Consider the following 19,217-nt stretch of genomic DNA (forward strand, 5'->3'; position numbering starts at 1 on the left):
TAGGTTAAGAATCAACAACAAACAAATTCAAAATAAAAGCTCGTCAGAGCATCTCTTGTGCGGATAACGTTCTCTACACTACACTATATTACCTATATTACTAAAATCGTATCAGTATTTTCGTCGTTTGAACACACTCTGATCAATTCTGTCAAAATGCTAGTTTTAACATGTAATATCTAATACTACGGCAATGTTGTTATATCACTACAGTACTTTAGTTGTTACACAAAACACAAAACAGACAACTATGTTTTACTCAAAACAAAAGGTATGAAAATATACAGTTGCCGCCAAAAAATTTCAGACGTCAATGTCATTCAGTCGTCAGATAGTGTAAAGCAACCTTTAGATGTTTCTAACCTAAATATTTGACAGTCATTTTTAACTTTTACATTTGACACTTACATGAATGTAGCTGTAGCCATGGCCGACTAGTATAAACATTATGGCCTGTCCAAGAGGTACCATACGTGTTGCCATCTATCTACACTTAATAATTTAGCATAATTTTAATTTGACTTGACATTATGAGACTTTAAAACGTGTAATGGTGGTTTGTTTCGGTATGAATGCCTTTGTGCCTTTCAAAAAGTGTTAATAATTCTTTTGTCGTTTTTGAATTATTAAAAGATGGCAGCACGTATGGTACCTCTGGACAGGCCATAATCTTTATACTAGTCGGCCATGCTGTAGCGTAAGCTGGAATTTTGAAAGTTTGACATTCCAGCTGTCCAAAGTAATGACAATAAAGCATAGACTACATTAAAATTTTTGACATGACAGAAAAGTGATGTTTGAAATTTTTTGTCGGAAACTGTATATACCTATCAAAGATGGATTGAAATTGTATTTCTAGTTGCGTCTTGAATTTTTTATTTGTTTATTCGCCTCTCCTGAATCCAGAAAATTGATGACGTCGTTTCAAAAATAATTATTTACCTAAATAGTGTGTTTAAAAAAAACATTCTATCGGTGTGGTGTTGTCTGCATTTTGGTATTACTGAGATTTTTTTACGTGTTACGAACCAATGGCTTGTTACCAAATAATTGTTTTCATTACATAGAGAAGAAATAAACAGAAAAAAACATCATTAGGGAATCTGTGTAGGTAATTACTACTTAAAAATATGCAAAACAATCGATGAAACAATGTTATTTCATATTTTATGGGTCTTTGAACAAAAGTAATAAAACGAGAAAACTTTTTGACATATCAGTTCAATTGTACTCCGAATCATGAGTAAGGTATTCTTTGATTTTTTGTAAAATCAAAACTGCCGACATTTGAAATTTATAAAAAAAAAATAACTTTTCTTGAGTTTTATGACAAGTCACGATATTTGCTTAAAGATTACTTGCGTACTTGTAAATCTTTATCCGGACATTACTGTTTAATGTTGGGACATGATTAGTAAGTTTATAAAATTTTTATTATAAAAAAATCAGTGAATGTGTGTATCAAAAATCGATTGGTTCATCCTATATGACCGACATTCGTCGAACAGGCTTGGTGTCTGTCCACGTAAGTATTTAACTTAATGATTACATAAAGAAAAATCAATCAATGGCTTGAAGAAAATGCAAATGCTTTATTTGTTTGTAAGTTGTTAACACGCTGTTAAAAAGAAAAAAAGTATTAGATTATTAAACTGGTATAGTTTCAAAACACTTGTATCCTGTGATTTTCTCGATCACACACCAATATGTGTCCATTTGGCGTCATTGCAACACCTTCCAGACCTTTAAACTCTCCTTTGCCAATTCCCCAACAACCAAAAGATCGCAAAAAGGTTCCATCAGGATGGAAAATTTGTATCCTATTATTGCCCGAATCAGCAACACAAATATATCCCTGATCGTCAACAGCAACACCTCTCGGAAATTTAAATTGCCCGTCTTCTGAACCTTCCGAACCAAAGGAACTCAGAACTTTTCCATTCACATCAAAAATTTGAATTCTGTGGTTGTTAGAGTCGGAAACGACAACCCTGTTCGTGTTTGACACAGCAATGTAGTGGGGATGTTCGAGTTGTCCTTCCCTACTACCCATTGAACCAAATTTTCCTACGAACGTACCATCGGATTGGAAAACCTAGACGATAGATAAAAGTTTTAGACAGTTGTCGGATTAATGTTGTGGCCTGTTATTTACCTGTACTCTGTGGTTTTCCTTATCACAGACATAAATAAAACCTAAAGCGTCTGTCGTGATTCCCCATGGATAGTTGAATCTACCGTCGGCAGTTCCTTGACTACCAAAAGCTCGAAGAAACCTTCCGGACGGATCAAATACTTGTATTCTGTGATTATAACGGTCTGCGATTATATATTGGCCGATTCGATTAACGGCAACGCCGGCAAGACAATCGAATTCTCCTTCACCGTTGCCATATTGACCAAATTCTTTGAGAAATCTTCCATTCGAGTCGAACACCTGCACTCGATGGTTGGACGAATCTGCTACTACTATGGAGTTATCGGGACCCACGGCGACACCGCGGGGCCAGGTAAAACATCCGGCTTCGCTCCCCCGACTACCTATTTCGAACAGCTGTTGGCATTTTTGCAGGTACTGACTCCTAGGGGAGGTACCTGCTACTGCCACTGCGATACCTGCAAAGAAAACGCGTAATAAATTTCGATATATTCGTGTTAAATCAGACTCAGATTAAGCATAAATTTGTATCTTTAAGAATGTATTAAGCTTTTTCATAAGAGACTGCCTAGCAAGAAATCATCTCTTGGACAAAGCTCAAGTTGCTTTAGCACCAGAGGAATATCAACATAACTTTGAATCTTATGTTGAACCAGTAAGGAGGTGCCTGCATATAGCTATAAATATGTATTGCAGATACTCACCGGCCGCTGCCGTAGCTGCTGTAGGAGGGGTAGTGGGGGAGCCTTGCATGTTTTTTTGGTCGTCATCAGAGCTCCCTAATTCTGTCGACGACCTAAGCGGGAGACCGAGAGACAGCCTTCTCGCCGTAGTGGAACTACTCGAACCTGGTGAACCTGAATTCGTAGACTCCTTGTCCTTCCCACTATTCCTGTTTCCGTATTTATTCTTCAAGTATCTAGCCCAGGAACTGAGCGCCGCGCCATCTTTTTCCGTAGCGTTCGACGAACGATCTGGTGAGTTATCGCGCGATTTTAGGGCGTGCGAAGATCGACTTCTGGAAAGATCATAACCGGATGATGCTGCAGAGCCGTATCCGCGTGATGCCAAGTACGCTGTAGGATTCGACGATGTCGGCGATAGTTGTTCTTCGATGTCTTCGTCATCTCCAAACTGTTGGCTACTTTTACTCCTGGCTAAGCGTTGTCTGCGCTCCTTCAACGCCATGTATCTCGAACGACCACTACTGGGGTATTTACTGTCGGAATCGTCAGCCAACGTCGATCCGTACCTGTGGTCTTCTTCCTCCGGTTGAAGAGCTGCCGAACTTTTACTTTTATTAAGAAAACGGCTTGTGTAGCCGTACCGCGGCGGTTCGTCGTCTTGGACGGCCGACGTTCTTCTACCGTATCTACTTCGGGGAGGCGAGTCTTCTTTAGGTGCAGTATATCGCGATCTGGTGTAAGTGGATGATGATTCATCACGACTACTCCTGCGAGCATTTTCGGTGCTGCTATCTCTAGCATTAGCACTACGGGCCAACAACGCTCCGATGTCCGTCTTAGCCATTTCTTTCGTATCAGGTTTCGGTGTTGTTGTGTTATCGTCCGAATCTTCTTCAGATTCAGTTTCTTCCTCAGAACTGGTTTCGGTTTCGTCGTTGTCTTTAGCGGTAGTTGCAGGTGGTGTAGCAGTCTTGTTGTGAAGGAACCTACTCTGGAATTGCTTTTGAGGCTGCGCTTCCTTGGTCGATCCAGTCGACGATTTTCTCGTGCGTTCTTGAGGTGCTTCTCCTCCTCTAGACAAATATTTCTGTTTTACTTCTTCCGTAGTGAACGGAGCTCCCGTGCTACGCACGGCATTCGAAGAACCCGTAGATGTCTCAGTCGACGTATTTGAATCAGAACTCGCCGAACGAGTTGACTTTATATGACCAGCATCTGATGGTCTCCTAGCGGTTGTTGTGGTTTTCGCAGTTTTTCGTTGTTGTTGTTGTTGTTGTTGTGGTTGCTGTTGTAACGAAGTAACAGATTCGTCGTCTGATTCTTCAGCGCTGGAGATGGCCTGAAGAAAACATTGTGTTAGGATCTTGAAAATCTCTTCATGCTTCACACACAAACAGAGGAAGGAGTGGATAACGCGCTTGTGGAGACATGCCAATGTGTAATCGAGTTTAATTGTGGACACAATCACAATGGACGGGAAACAAACACTTATTCTAATTATGCTAAATTGATTTAATCAGGTACTTGTACATGAAGTTACGGCTCATCTAAACTCACCTCAGGAGCCGGTGTTTTTCTTTGAGTGTGCCTTTCTTCCGCTGCAACTCGCTCAACAGGTCTAGTTTCGGTTTCGGCTGAGGTCGTGGCACCTTTATTTTGTTTCTTAATTTTAGCGATCTCATCTTCTTCGCTTACTTGTCTGTTGGCCGGCGGGGGAGGCCGTTTCGGAACGATTTTGGGTTGAGGAGCTGGTTGCGGCGGCGGAGGTGCCTCTTTCTCTTTCTTTTTACCGCTCTCATTTTCTTGGAGCTTCTTCATCACTCTGGGAGAATCGGCGAGTCTGGTGATGCCGCTCAGAGGTCCACGAGCGACGTCTTCCGTATCTAAGACCTTCTCCCTTTCAATTTTCTGTTGTTCTGTGAATCTGACACCCCTGCCTGGCTGCTCGCTGTCAGAATCGTTATCTTGAGCGTGTCTACGGAATCTGCTATACCTCGATCTCGCAGGACGGGTATCGTCGTAATCGTCACTATAATCGTTACCTCCCCGACCGTATCGATCAGTGTATCGCTCAGTTTTCGGTCTCTCTCCGAACTTTCTCCCTCCGAGGAGGGGCTCGTCCTGGTTATCCCCATATCCTCCTCTATCGTAGCCTCTTTCTTCTTGTTGCCTAAACTGCGTTGCTAATCTATGATCGCTCTTAGATCTCATTAAGCCAGGTCCCGGTGGCTGCAACATTCCTGAGCCTTGACTGAAGTGTTGGTTTGCTAAGTTTAGATCTCCGAAACCAGCTACGTGCAGAACGAGTTGATTTGGGTCGTGCGCTAAAACCAACCGTACCCTCCGCGAATAATCGGTGTTTTCATACTCAAAATTCCGGATGAAGTCCACCGTTTTCAAGAAAATTTCTTTGGCATCCATCAGTTCGCAGTCGTCCCAAATGTCAACGCTTTCGTTCATGTGCTTGTCGGCCAGATCGCAGTTACTTAGAATATTTGAGATTTCCTGCTCCAGATTTTGCTTTAGGTTAGTCAAGCTTCTCATTTCTGTTCCTAAATAGCGATCGATCTCTCCTCTTAAATATTCCGTACGATCCTTCACGGCTTTGGAAAGTCTTCTATAAATCTCCTCGACTTCCTCGCTGACCGACGAGCAATTCGACTGAATACTTTGAGTATTTTTTTCGACTAGAGCTAAAGTATCTTGTAATCTGTGAAGCCCCCTTCGGATCTGATTGTTTATTCTCGAAATTTCCCGCCTAAGAATCTCCATGTGAGCCCCCTTGCATTCCTCACAAATTTTCTTATCACAGTGCGAACAAAAGCTGCAGTAGGCTTTTTCCGAACAGACGTTACATCGTTCCATAACTTGGCCACTTGTTGGATCCGGGAGCTCTCCAGTTATTTCGATGTGAAGTTCTAGGAATCTTTGGAGGGTGACGTTCGTAGGGAAACCCTGTACCCCTTGGTAGGGGATGCGGTGCTCCGCTCGGCATTCCGGACACTTCACCTAAAAAGGGATAACATCGATGCAGATCAAATTTACCGACATCGTTTTACTTGATTCTGATTAGCTTCTGCGTAGACTTGACGAATTTATGACACGAGCTGTTACGATTCGATACATTTTTCGATTAGAAAGTCAAATACTTATTATAGGTACTTTCTATTTTGTTGTGGGATACATTTGTTGACTAGGCAGGTTACGGGATAAAAATCTTTACGACGTCCTTAAATTTTTCGATTATAAAAATTTTTTAATGATATAGAAGGGATAGCTTGCTGAACTGCTTACGTTCTGGAATTATTCGAAGAAAAGCGGTAACTGAAAAAGTTATATTGAACAATCAGGTGTTTCGTCTTGAAAATCTGTTTCTGCATACTACGCTTACATTTTCAATATTATTGTTATTGTTAATGTTATGAATTGATGTGGTTCTGTTTAGTTAGTTGTAGAAAAACAAGCTGTGTCGGTGTAGATAGTACGACTTTGTCCATCTATCGTTTTTGTGCAGAAATTTATCAGAATCAATAATTTCAAGCCTCAAATTGTCGTTTTACTTCAAACACTCCCCCATTACTGTCAAATCAGTGGGCGTTGCGTTGCGCATATTTTGGCAGACACGAAACGCGTAAATTTATTTCGAGAACTTTATGTCGATTTCAGGAACTAACCTGCCTACGTACGTAGTCCACGAGACCTTCCAAGCACGGTTCCATGCAAAAGCTGTGCTGGCAAGGCAGCAGCTTGGGGTTCCTGTAGCGGTCCAGACATATGGCGCACGTTAAAAGCTGCTCGAATTGTTCCATTCTTCAGTCTAAAAATTTTTGTCACGTTAAAATCGACATGCATTAATTTCGCACAGTAGCTGAAATAAGTCAAAAATAAAACCGACGTTGAAAGAAAATAACAAGAAAAATCGCCGCGGAAAACAAAGAGAAGCGCAGCCAAGGACGCATGTTATTCACGCTTCAAAAATAATTTAACTTAAATACACAGAAGTTTCCAGATGTATAACACGGATGTTAAAAAAAGAACGCTATATTTCTGGGAGGAAGTGAAAACGGAAGGTAAAGGACGTTCAGACAAAGGATGATAAAAATAAGGACAAGTTTAATGACATATGGTGACCGGTAAACAAGTTGCGGTCAAAATTAGGATGATTTAATGTGGATTTGTACTTTTTTTTAATTCGAATTATATGTCTCATATACTTCCACACTTCATCGACTTAATTAACGATTTTTGAATAAAGACGATCATTTTTTAAAATGAAAAGTGGGAAATGTGGGAGAATAAAGAAAAACAAATTCTTACACCGGTTTTAGACGAAAATTTTAGGTCACATTTTTTGTGCAGTACTGCGAAAATTTCGACAGTTAATACTACAACTTGTAGCAGTCATGGTAAGCGAAGATTGTCCTTTTCAATTAGATATCATGTTTCCTACAGTCAAGTACATTGAAAAACTCAGGAATTTTTTTAAATTTTTTGACTGATACCTGTTTGAAAAGTAAAAATATGTAGTAGGTACATATATTACGTTAAATTACTTCTCACAATCATTTGCACACAATAAAATGACAAAAGTAATAAGTTTATTCATAGATATAATATGATGTCTGAAATTATGAGCTCTACTCGTATTTCGATTTGTACTTTTGACGAAGCTCACTGAACTTTTCTCAAACTTACGACAAAAATCGCTGCTGTGAGTTCAAGGTACCTTCCTTCTCAGAACAGAGTTTAAAATTAGAAAAAGAAAAACAACTTGTAGTGTTTTGTTCCGGGTTGTCAGAGTGCGAAAGTTTATATCAAGCTCCCAATTTGTCCACGTCCACTTCGCTAAAACACGAAACGAAAAAAGACATCAACACGGTAGTTGGGAGAGAATGCAGCTCGAAGCAAAAAAGGTAATGGCGCCTATAAAATGTCATTTCTTTAATTCTCCGTCATTAGGAATTTGGAAAAGCTGCCAGCCTAAGTGGCAAGGACGATCACGGTAGTTTGAGTACAGCAAATGCCTTGGGGTTAATGAATCGAGCCTGTTTTTTCGGCGGTGTTTTCAGCGTGCGTTCGCCGCAGTTTGGCAAGGGTCCACCTTTCAGAGCTGAAAATCGTGTACATGTAACTGCTAAATCCCTGAATATAGAGGCACTTTAAATAACCGTGATGCGTGCGTGTGTGTGTGTGTGTGCGTGCCCTCCGATTGGGTGGAGACTGTATACACTCTGGCATCCACGGCGAGCGTCCCGACGCTCTCGACTCTCTCGATGCTGACGTCAATATTTAAAATTAGAGAGATTCATTATTATTACTTGCAGATTTGACGCATATCCCGTTTAGGCCTACAAAACTGCATACTAATTTTCGCATACTTTTCAACTGGTTGCAACTCTTCGACCGAAAACTTTCTTAATTGCAAGCCGTTTTTAATTAATTTTCAAAATTGTGAGGTTCGTTAATTGCGAGGAGAAGGAAGCCATTGTCGCTATGCAGGCAGGCGACGCAGCTCAAAGTGAAGTGTTAGAAAACAAATACAAAAGCAGATTAAAACAGACCGTTTTGTGCATGCAGAAAGAAGAAGTCCATGAAAATAAGAAAAAGCACAAAACGGCTTGCTTTACGGCAGCGAAAGCTCGCGTTGACACTTGTTTTCTCTACCTTGATATCATTAACGATTACCGTAAGATCACAGCACAAGCATCACACATGAGTTTTCTGTGAGGAAAAATTTTCGCGCGTGTTAACTGCTCCGACCACTGACCGGGTGTGTGCAAGAATACGCGATTGAGGGACTATATCTTATTTTAGACGTACGATGTACACCGTATGATCTAGTTTCTCGAATTGAACACCCAACATCGATGCGTTTTAATGAGTTTGTTCTTTAGTTGGCACCAGTGTGTGGGATTTTTGCGTGGGCCTTATGATTTTCGTGATGAAAAATAAAACAGTGTGACGTCGAAAATTATTATATTTTGGTTAAATTTAGGTTTCCCAATGGGTTTTGGACAAGAGTCTGGCCGAAATAGGCGAGACGTGTCTGACGAAATTATTTCGACTTCGCGTCAGCCAAATAAATAGTTTCCTTATCATTCATGCCAAGTATTTTATACAGACGAAAAAAATTATAGTGTCATGAACTCGCGAAACATTTTTTACGAGCGATTCCAGTTCTAATAACCATTTTCATTACATAAGACATTTTTTCATCTTTGCTTTTGTCGGCCGCTTTCGCGCTTCCGTGTCGACATATTATGTGTAGTTGTGGATCCGTCATAAAGAAAACGAAGCTTCGTATATATACGCAAGGATTTTTTCACTACTTGTCATAAATTAAAGAAAGTATCTACTTGACAATACTTATCATACTTTGGGAAAGTTCTTTATATTCGTCCAACCGACTAGGAAGTTGTTATTACTGATCATAGTATTAGACTAATGCAAAAACAATTAGAATCAATTGTGTTTTCTTAGGTTTTATTGCGGTAAATAATTGCATATGCTAAAAAAGAAATACAATTTTGAATTTGTTATCTTATCAGGACCTCTCTTACCTATGCTACTGAGTGAAGAAAAACTAGTTGAACTTTCATGTTAAGAGTACTTACTTTAACCGATTTTCCTAGTTGTTAAGTAGTAAAGACATAAAAAAGTATAATTTAATAGACGCTGGTTCGAAAATAGAAGAGTTATAGCATTTTTCTATTTTTTGCATGGCACGCCTTGGCCTATTTAAAACAATGAAATTAACACTTTAAAAATATTCACACCGATAAAATCTATTTCACAGATGTGATGAGAACTTTGAGAATTAATTCGGCAAATTAAATTTTAGACGTCGACAATAAGTATATAGAACGATAATTTTCAGTTAGCCACAAATATTTCAGAAATTTTGTTTTGCTGCATTTAAATAAAGAATAATTGCCTTCACACTACTTTGGCCATGTGTCAAAACAGAGAGACACTAAAATATCTGACCATGATAGTTTGGTTATTACGTTATTAGAATACCATCCATCATTTCAACAGTAGGTACTAACACATCAGAGATACCTATGATAATTACAGTGTATGAACATATTATAAATAAATAAATAAATACATAAATAAATAAATAAATCAATACATAAATAAATAAATAAATAAATAAATAACATAATATGTCAATATTAAGATAAAGAGTGTAACAAATAAAATAATTTATAGGTTATTTAAATCGCAGGTATGCAATCAATAAAATGACTAGTATTTTTACTTCCCTAGTACATAGTTACTCGAGTCCATCGGATGAATGGCCAATTTTATATTTTCTCGACGTTTAATGACCCCTACATTACGAAAAAAGTAGCCCCCCGTTTCCGTCTGTCTGTCTGTATCCATTTTATTAGGCACGTAATTTCCGAAACTGCTGGACTGATTGTTGTCAAATTTTGTATGTATGTTAGAAATATCATGTACATGGTCATGCTAACCAAAATTTTGATAATCATTCCCACCAACAATTTACAATTTGATGACGTCATTTCAAAGAATTCTATGTTTATTTGAATTAACTGTTACATAACAATATATCATCACGGTTTATCCTTAGCGCAATACATCCCGATCGTAGAGTATCGGATAAGTGTTTGGGCGCGGACACAAACTCCCGGGTTCAATTCCGAGGCACTGTGCTTTTATTGTTTTTTTTTTTCTCTTTTTCCCACGCATTGTGTATTATCTATGTTTATGGCGTGCTAACAAATTTTTTATTGATCAAAGTAAGAACGAGTTACCCCCTCTTTCTCGAAAAGGTGAGAATACGCCCGTCTCTATTTAATAAAAATTATAATACTAATAATATTCAGAACATTCTGTTCAACTATGGCTTAATCAATAATTTTAGTCTTGTGTTTTGAGGCGACGAATTCATTCAAACAAAAATAAATTTCTATGTGACATTCTTCCGATGTATAAACAAGCAATTTCAAGTGCTTGTTTATACATCGGAAGAAAGCTTGTTTATTCAGTAATAAAGCTATCTTCTTATGTAACTTTTTTCCCAGCAGTCTGAAAGGCCGTTTAATATGTGCTTTAAATATATTTTACATTGTACGTACCTGTGCAATTTGCACAATCCCTTGTAATTTGCGCTTCCAGAGTGCAGGGACTGCGAGACTGTTATTCATGCCATAGGTTTTTATTTTATAGAGGTTATCTTAAAACAAGCATATTAAAACCTATTTTTATAATTTTTCAAAGAAGCGAGGGAAGTTCTGCCGAAATAAATTTCAACCATTTTTTTTTAAATACACATCCGTGAACAAATGTATTACAAAATTGGTGGATATCTAGACAAAACAGTTCTGCTTGTGTATTAGATCAAATTCTTTAGTTTACTATTTATATGATTTATTAACTTTTCGTAAGCATGGACACATCATTTTTAACATACTAATGTACCTACGTATTCGAAACATTAACATTAGTTTGCTGGATTTTATATTTATAATTAATAAAATATGGAGAACATGTTCGTTAATTAATAAGACAGAATTATGCTAACGTGTAATATCTTTGCAAAACAGATCAATTGCATTATTCGAAATGTTGCATGTAGAAAACGGATTATTCAGCGGGGAGCACAGGGGGTACTTGATTTGAGAGAATTCTAAACTTATGTTTAGAATTCTCTCTATAGTAAGGGAATATGCCTGACACTTTACTGTGCCCATTGTTATAAAATGTATCTAGACGTTAAAGAGGTTTAAGAAAAAAAAGCGTCTCTGTCATTTCCCACATAAGAAAAGCCAGTAATTAGCACGAATTAAGCGGAGAGTAGAGAGAGATAACCGGCTAATAGTCTGGCAAAACCGACACTTTTTTATTTCGTGTTTTCACAGGAAAAAAGGAAAGTGGAAGAAGCCGAAAATTAAGGGGTTAGTTATATCGTCGAAAGAGCAAATAATGTTCCAACTTGAAAGTTAATTATTAATTAATGACATTTGATGATTTAGACGTGGAGTGAAAGACAATGCATTTAAAAAAAGTTGTAACTAAATGAATAAATCTAAAGTGCGTTCTAAAAATAAATTCCTCATTTTGAAATCCATTTTATAAACATTTAGTTGATTTTACGACGTAAGATGTAGTGTATGTAGTGACAAGGAAATTAATTAAAAAAAATATTTAACCTCTAACAAAGTACAACAATAGAAATTTGGCTTTACAACCATTTTTAGAAATGGTATCGTTTTTATTTTAGAGGTTTTTTTTTTTTCATTTTTCGTTGGGTATGTATATGCAATTCATCGAGATAGCACAAAACGGCACAAAACTAAAGCAATTTTTAAATATACATACAGGCTGCTCTGTGTAAAGATTGCACATCACAGTTGCATTTCTTTAAATGGAACAATCTATATATTTTTTCATATTTAGACTCTTTATGAAGAAAGGGAAAACATGATATTAGACACACGGTTTTTTTTTCTTGAACGATTTTCAAGATATTTGCTTTCCTATATTAAAAAAGGTCATATTTAAAAATTCACAGCTCTACTATTTCTAAAGATATATAAATTTGGAATTTGGCTTAAAGCTTTTTTGTCATCCCGTCTAGACATACGTGCACATATTTTTAAAATTCGGCAGATTTTGTCAGCAATAATAAATCCTAGTTACTTTACGCGATTTTAAAAAGTCGATAATTTAAAAAAAAACGGCGTATTTACATCGAACCGAGTTGGTGCAATACGCCCAACTTCGATGATTGGGCATATAAAAAGTTTAGAAGAGTGCCATGGTTCTCGTCTTCATATTGACAGACACTTGTCCATAGCAGAAAACTCCAACTTTCGTCCAATTACAACTTTTATCAGAACTAGCAGATGACGAACAAACCGGATATCGAATCCATGCGTCTGAAACATTAGGGATATTTAGTAAAAGAGAAAAATTGGCACAATCGGTACGGCGGGGAATTAGATGAGTATTTTTGATTCGATCATAAGGCCGTTACGTCAAGCAGCGACAACACCAAAATTTTCCATTTGAAAATTAAGGACATCCGAGCTACGCGGTAGCCACTAATCTTGTGGAGATGTTTATGCTGAAGCCGTAATGTGTGTCTGGGGCAGCTTAATTAAATTAACTTTAAATTGATTAAAGTTTTTAAAGTGAAAAATGTGGCCAACAAAGATGAAACATTTATCTAAATAACGTTCCAGAATGAAAGAGGGACGTATAAAAGTGGCGTAATTTGCTGAAAAAATAATGCAAAGTATATGGCCCTTGACGCCGCGTCGTAACTCTCGAGATGCTCTGTGTATTCGCTTACAAAGTAACAGATATTTGATTATATTTAAAACAACGCTGTCGTTGCTAGGTTAATTACACGGAACGGCTATAAAATGTTAAATAATAATCCGACGCGAACGACTTTGAGACGATATTAAAATTAAGAATACTGAAACAAAACCTTTTGTCTGCCTTAAGAGATGAGTTAGCACAATTTAAACGCTGCAATTTCAGACATCTTATTTTTACCTTTCATTGTTTCAGGTCGCTGAAAAGATATTTCGCAGATTAATCTGTCGTGTTTTCGATTGCGCCTCATGTGTTCTAGTTGTTACAGGAGTTAGGTATCTGTGTTATTTGATACAAGTCTGATTTTCTGGTATTTATGTTCGCCACTATCAAGTAGAAATGTCGAGACTTATCTGGGGCATGAACGGGATCCAGTGGATTTGCGGCTTTTGTGCATTTGTCGAAAGTCTATTTCAGGAGAGCAACCCTCAGTCAGGTAACGAAAAGCGAAAATAGGCAACGAGGACAAAATTCCGAGCTGTATTGCAGCAACCAGGTACCTACTGAATGCCCTTATTTATCGTAATCATAACATCGAATAAAGATACTTTCGGTTTACGTACGGGGAACAGTGCATTTTTACAAGTTGAGGCAGTGTTATTTTTAAAGAAACTAAACAAATAACTGGAGTCCATCATCTCAGAATCGGCGATCGGAATATCGACTGTCAAATAAGTTTTCAAACGCGTAATTTGTTCTTTAAACAACTACAAGCTTACTATTGCATTGTTGATATTATAGTATTTTTATCTTCTACGTCAAATTACCGTAAAATTGTCAGCTACTGGTTTTTTAATGTTTTTTCTCGTTCAGACATCGCTAAAATATAAATTTTCGTATCTATGCGACAAGCACTTGTTCACCGCACCTACATATGTACAACAAAACGTATTCAATCCACTTTGCTCCTTAGCTTGCGGCTTCAATTAGCACCTGGTGGTGGGTCTTTTCCCAGTCGACCAGTGCTAATCCGCTTTTCAGCCGTCAGATGGCTCCACCTGACGAGTGGCCGTGTCGCTGAAACCTGAACGGTGTGCGTATTTCAGGCTAGCGCGAGGATAATTATAGCACAAGGGTCAGAAACGGACATCACTCTTGGCTTGCTTCTATTCACGCTCTCTGAATTCATTTGACGCTCTTTGTTACACTTTTTTCTTAAGCTTCAAAATGTGCGAACACTTCAGATGGCGCTTCGGGATTGTCAGCCGCTCGGACTTGGTTGATTCGTAAGAAAAGTGCCTAAAGAGAAGCTGTTAAACGACTGATTGTAGGAAGACAGTCGAATCGTAGTTGTGCCAATTCTGATATTTGGAAAAAGTGGTCAGGACGCATGCCTCCATTATTAAACGAGAGACGCAGTCGACATCACTGCGGCGCGTCCAATAAAAATGTAACTATTATATTACAATTATGAAAGCGTTGCTGCAGCTTGCAACTGACGCTTTAATCGTTTGATGTAGCGTCGAAACTAAATTGAAATAAAAAACGCTTGTTGTATTCGGTATTAGTTTTTCCGACGCGACGAACATGGCGATGTTTCATGTTTAAAACATGAAAATGGAATGGATTGCGCTTTTATTCTGAAAAATTCAGCGATCTTTGTTCCACTTAAATATTCTGGCTTTTCGTTGTTCGGACGATTTCTTGTGCGTCCACTTCCTTGTCCCGTAAAGTTTGTTTCTTTATAGTTAAATTGGCCAAGTTTCGGGGTCTTTGTTTTTTTTAACATGCCCTTTAATAAATGTAAGCTACGATGCATTATATCACGGCGAATATTGTTAGATCTTGAGGTTTTCGCATTCAGTCTCAAGAGGATAAAATTTAATCTCGTCCTAGATACGTAAGTCGACAGTAATTCCGTCTGGTTTGTTAGTCACAAATTATATTCTGTTTCGTTATGAATGTGCACTTCCTAGTGATTTTATTTTGCAAATAAAGCCCCGTTTTATTTTCTGTGTGATATTCTGTAGGGGAGGTTGTGTAGCGCGAATGAGCTTTAATTTCGAGAAGCAACAATTTTAATGGTTTCCTGGAGTGAAGTATTTCATCAACATAATACATTTAGTGGTACCGAGAATATACTGTTGACAACAATATTAATAATAATAATAATATGTATTTTCGTTAGTGTCGAATTTCGTTTGTTTTTTTAATTCGTTATTTTAACTATTTACTCTTACGTATTTTTGCTCATTGTATTATCAGTAGCATTTTTGCTCTTCAATGTGTCATATGTTTTTCCTTCCTTTGTGGTATTTTAAGTTTAGCATTCTATAGTCTTACGTTTTTCCTTCTGTCCATTTTATGTGTTCCCTGGTTCGTGCGTATGGTCCTCTTCTGTATTTATTTGTCCTTGGATTTAGTATCTCGTATCTTTTAGCTTTCTGTTTCCTTGTGATGATTCAATGTTGTTAAACTTTTAAATTAATTTGTTCCGTTTTTATAAATGTTTCGTTTTTTTGAACATTGTTTTTCAATCGTTTTTCGAGTTGTCATCCTTTTAACGGATCTGTGTTGTATACACGAAATTGACACTGTATTTTTCAACACTAAAATAATAAAAAAGATAACCGTTCGGCAACAAAATATTCGCAACATACAAAGAACAATAAGTAGAATTCTTCTGAACATTTGACAACCAAGACAGCAAGGAACGAGGAACTACATATAAAGAACGAAAGCACAAGACGTACACTGTATACTTTCGCAGCTATAAAATAAATATGATTTCCAGTGTCTATTAATAAATAATATTTTATAAGAATTGGCACAACTTCAGATTTACTAGAAAATAAACCAAACAGCTGTTTGCTACAATAATGTATAAATACAACAAGTGCTTAAAATTATTATCATCCACAAATGACGATTAAGTGCTTAAAAAATATACCAGACTAGGGTTAACGAAACAATTGTTTTATATAATAATGTTTTGCTACTCCTTATAAAATTGAAAAAAAGAATACAAATAAGATGACGTTTTCAGTGAATTTCTGCTTTATTCAATTAAGTTATTATTCATGAATGAACGAACACCTCTGATGCCAGGGCTCTAAAACAATCTGTTATAATACAGAAGTGAATCAGAATGATAGTAAGTCTCATCTTCTAATGTACTAAATCTGTTGGCAAAAGTAGCCATTACAAATTCGTTGACAGATTTGTAATGAACAAAGACAGAAAAGCCGAAAGGTACCTACCTGTTTCTTGTCATTAGCTAAACAAGACGTAAAAATTAGTCTTACCCTTGGTTTCTCCAAAAGAGTGTTCAATAAGTTCATCCGAGGCCCTCGAGGGCCTTAGCTGTTAACTAGATCCCTTTATGGTAGCGTACGAAACCCTGTAACACGATATAAATAATTAAAAACAATTCTGACAAGAATAAAACTTAGTATAAGCCAAAAGGAGCGATTCGAGACTACCGAGAAGATCAGCAAATTTAAATATTGTGAAATGTTAATGTGCATTGTCCCAACGAAAGATGCCTGAAAATCTTTCCTTTAATCATGAGATATTTAAAATTGCTTTTTTTTAATAGAGAAAATACTTGGCACGGTTTCAGCAGAAAAGTATATTTAATGACAGCAGTTTATATAACGTTACTATCGTATAGTTTTCTATAATAAAAAGTTTTAACGAACGAATGCAAACCGTAAATGCTGGGATTAAATAAATACTCTCGCGAGCTTAGAGCGGATATAAAAATCGCCTTAGCGAATTTATGCCCAACATTTAAATTTCCATCGAGACAATATAATTATAGTGTCTTTGGAGTTTGAGCCCAGTACAAGAATGGCTTTATTCACCTTTTAAGGAGCAGTAAAAATGGGATTCAATATAGTTGGCCTGAAAACGAAAGCTTTTCGGTTGCAAAAATCGGTTTAATCTTACCGACTCTACATGATTTGGACGTTTGCATAAAGTAAATACGACTAGAGTTATAGGGAGTAAAATCCATTTTATTGGTGGGACTTTAGCATTCTAAGGGATCGGGATGCACGGCGTTTCTTTATATTATTCGTTTAAAAACTTTTTAGAATACGTTGCACAGTCCTTTCGTTTTGCCACTTGATCAAGCCACAAACACAGCCTAAGCGATTTTATTAGAAATTGGCTCCTCGCTTCGAATTAATAATAAATTTTTATATAACTCACACTAAATTCCACTGAATGTCGAATGATTCACTGATGGATAGTATGGTGAATATTTGATCAGGTTTTCTGATTGAAGTTGTTCTAGCCGGCAAAGCACTAGATGGACTGCAGGTGATTTCGCAGCGAGACTCTCTTACGATTCTCTGCCAACTCCACTCTAAGCTTGTCTAAATAGATTCGGGATGACTTTAGGATAAAAATGCACAACATGTATATTTGTCTCCGTGAATTTTTCACGAAACGTTTTGCCATAAGTCTCAAAAAACAATACATTTCGTACTTTGTAGGTCGTCCGGAGAATGCCAAACATAGATAATTAAAGGTGTAGTTTGGCCGGTCCCCGATGCCTCAAGGCTCTTTTGAATTTATAACTTGAGACTTAAATAGCCGAAACAGATTACAACAACTGCAAAAAATCGAAAATTAAAGCGAGGACAAAAGAAGTTATTTTCTTGTTACAGTTAAATTAAGGGGCGGTTTATTTAAACATTTCTTTACAGAAGGAAAAAAGTTTCATTTGTCGGTGTTGGGTTTTAGAAAATTAGAAGTTTTTTCTACGACTGTAATGAATATCCCGAAGGTTCGTACAATTTGTAAAAAGGAAAACATTGTGTTTCATCCTTTTTTGACAAAAGAGTAATATTTTCTTTGATTCTTATTTTCAGTTCACGTTACGTATTTGTGATAAAATACTCCTGCGCGTTTTCCGCAACATTTGACACTGCTTCTTTAAGGCTATTATTTTTTTATTATCTACATTCGTGTGTCGTCTCCTAAATTGATCTTGCAGTAGGAGAAAGAAAACATCGATATGCACAGCATTTTTATTGCTTTTTAGTATTTTAAAAACTCAGAGAGCTCTGCTGTGTATATAATAAGTTATGTACTGGTGTATGGAGTTTTAAACACACAGTGTTTCTACCATTGTTCGTTTAATAATAATTATATTCCACTGGATTTTTAAAAATTAGATAGAGGTTTATTTGTATAAAAAACACTTTTGTTTTAAATAAAGTAATTTCAGATAACTAGAAGATTATGCACCTTATGTACATAGGTGCACACTTGGAATTAATTAGTTTGCTAGTGTCTTCCCGTTTAGACCTGTCATTGTACGTTCCTGGATTTTGTTAAGTTTCTTTTTTATACTTTCTGCAAACTCATTTCTTTAGTGTCTCCAAACAACTTATCTTTTAGGGTAGTTTTAATATCTGTAATCAAAATTTTTTGAAAAAGAAAAACTACAACATTTTTAAGATTTTTATTTTTTGGATATTTCTTAAATACAGGCTGACTGCGAAATACATGCAAAAAAAATGGGGAATAGGTCACAAAGATCATGGTACCTTCAACCTCAAACTCACGATCGTGGTCGTGATGGGACAGAAAGAAGAAATTGGATTTTCGCAGCTTGTAGTGCATCCTACATTAAAAGAAGACGGTCACATACATACCATGTTGACAAAGTGCACGGTTTGGTGCCCGCTGATTGTCCACGTTGTGTAACTCACTTTTTGTCCGATGGAACTCCACATAGTCGTCAACAAGTACGATTTCAAGAGACGGTTTTCGAGAAACGTGTATTGGTTGGATGAAACAATTCGTTTGTGGAAATCAACAGTGTCCAGAAATTACACTATGCAACAAATTAAAAAAAAATAAAATTCACAGAATGCACAGTATGTAGTTAAAATTTCTTACCTCAAACTCAATTGAGGATTATGCTTGAAAAAATCGTATCACATCAGGTTTCAAAATGAATAGTGTTTATTGAATTTTTTGAAATCATACAAAATTAATAAGACAAAACTTCATTTTTCATTGAAAAAAGTCTGTTTTTTCGAACGATTGGCATTCCTATT

At 36.8% G+C, this 19,217-nt stretch overlaps 2 protein-coding genes across 5 annotated transcripts in view; one reads left to right on the forward strand and one right to left on the reverse strand.

The window, feature by feature from the left end:
• LOC135136720 (5-hydroxytryptamine receptor-like) overlaps positions 1 to 19,217 on the forward strand; it is a 278,029-nt gene that overhangs the window by 117,429 nt on the left and 141,383 nt on the right. The window lies entirely within an intron of this gene.
• Positions 1,573 to 17,520, reverse strand: Tn (thin). 2 transcript variants are annotated; one of them, XM_064065394.1, is made up of 7 exons: positions 17,356 to 17,520; positions 16,446 to 16,540; positions 6,519 to 6,661; positions 4,402 to 5,853; positions 2,863 to 4,183; positions 2,156 to 2,616; positions 1,573 to 2,095 (listed from the first exon to the last, which is right to left on the reverse strand). In XM_064065394.1, the coding sequence occupies exons 3-7, from the start codon at positions 6,651 to 6,653 to the stop codon at positions 1,664 to 1,666; spliced, it is 3,801 nt and encodes a 1,266-aa protein (XP_063921464.1). In that variant the 5' UTR covers positions 6,654 to 6,661; positions 16,446 to 16,540; positions 17,356 to 17,520; the 3' UTR covers positions 1,573 to 1,663. The 2 variants fall into 2 exon arrangements, with proteins under 2 accessions (XP_063921464.1, XP_063921465.1); XM_064065395.1 differs by lacking the exons at positions 16,446 to 16,540; positions 17,356 to 17,520 and adding an exon at positions 8,509 to 8,684.

The sequence above is a fragment of the Zophobas morio genome, unplaced genomic scaffold, assembly GCF_036711695.1.
Source record: "Zophobas morio isolate AGI-343-1 ecotype UQ-CSIRO unplaced genomic scaffold, CSIRO_AGI_Zmor_V1 ptg000026l, whole genome shotgun sequence".
NCBI lineage: Eukaryota > Metazoa > Arthropoda > Insecta > Coleoptera > Tenebrionidae > Zophobas > Zophobas morio.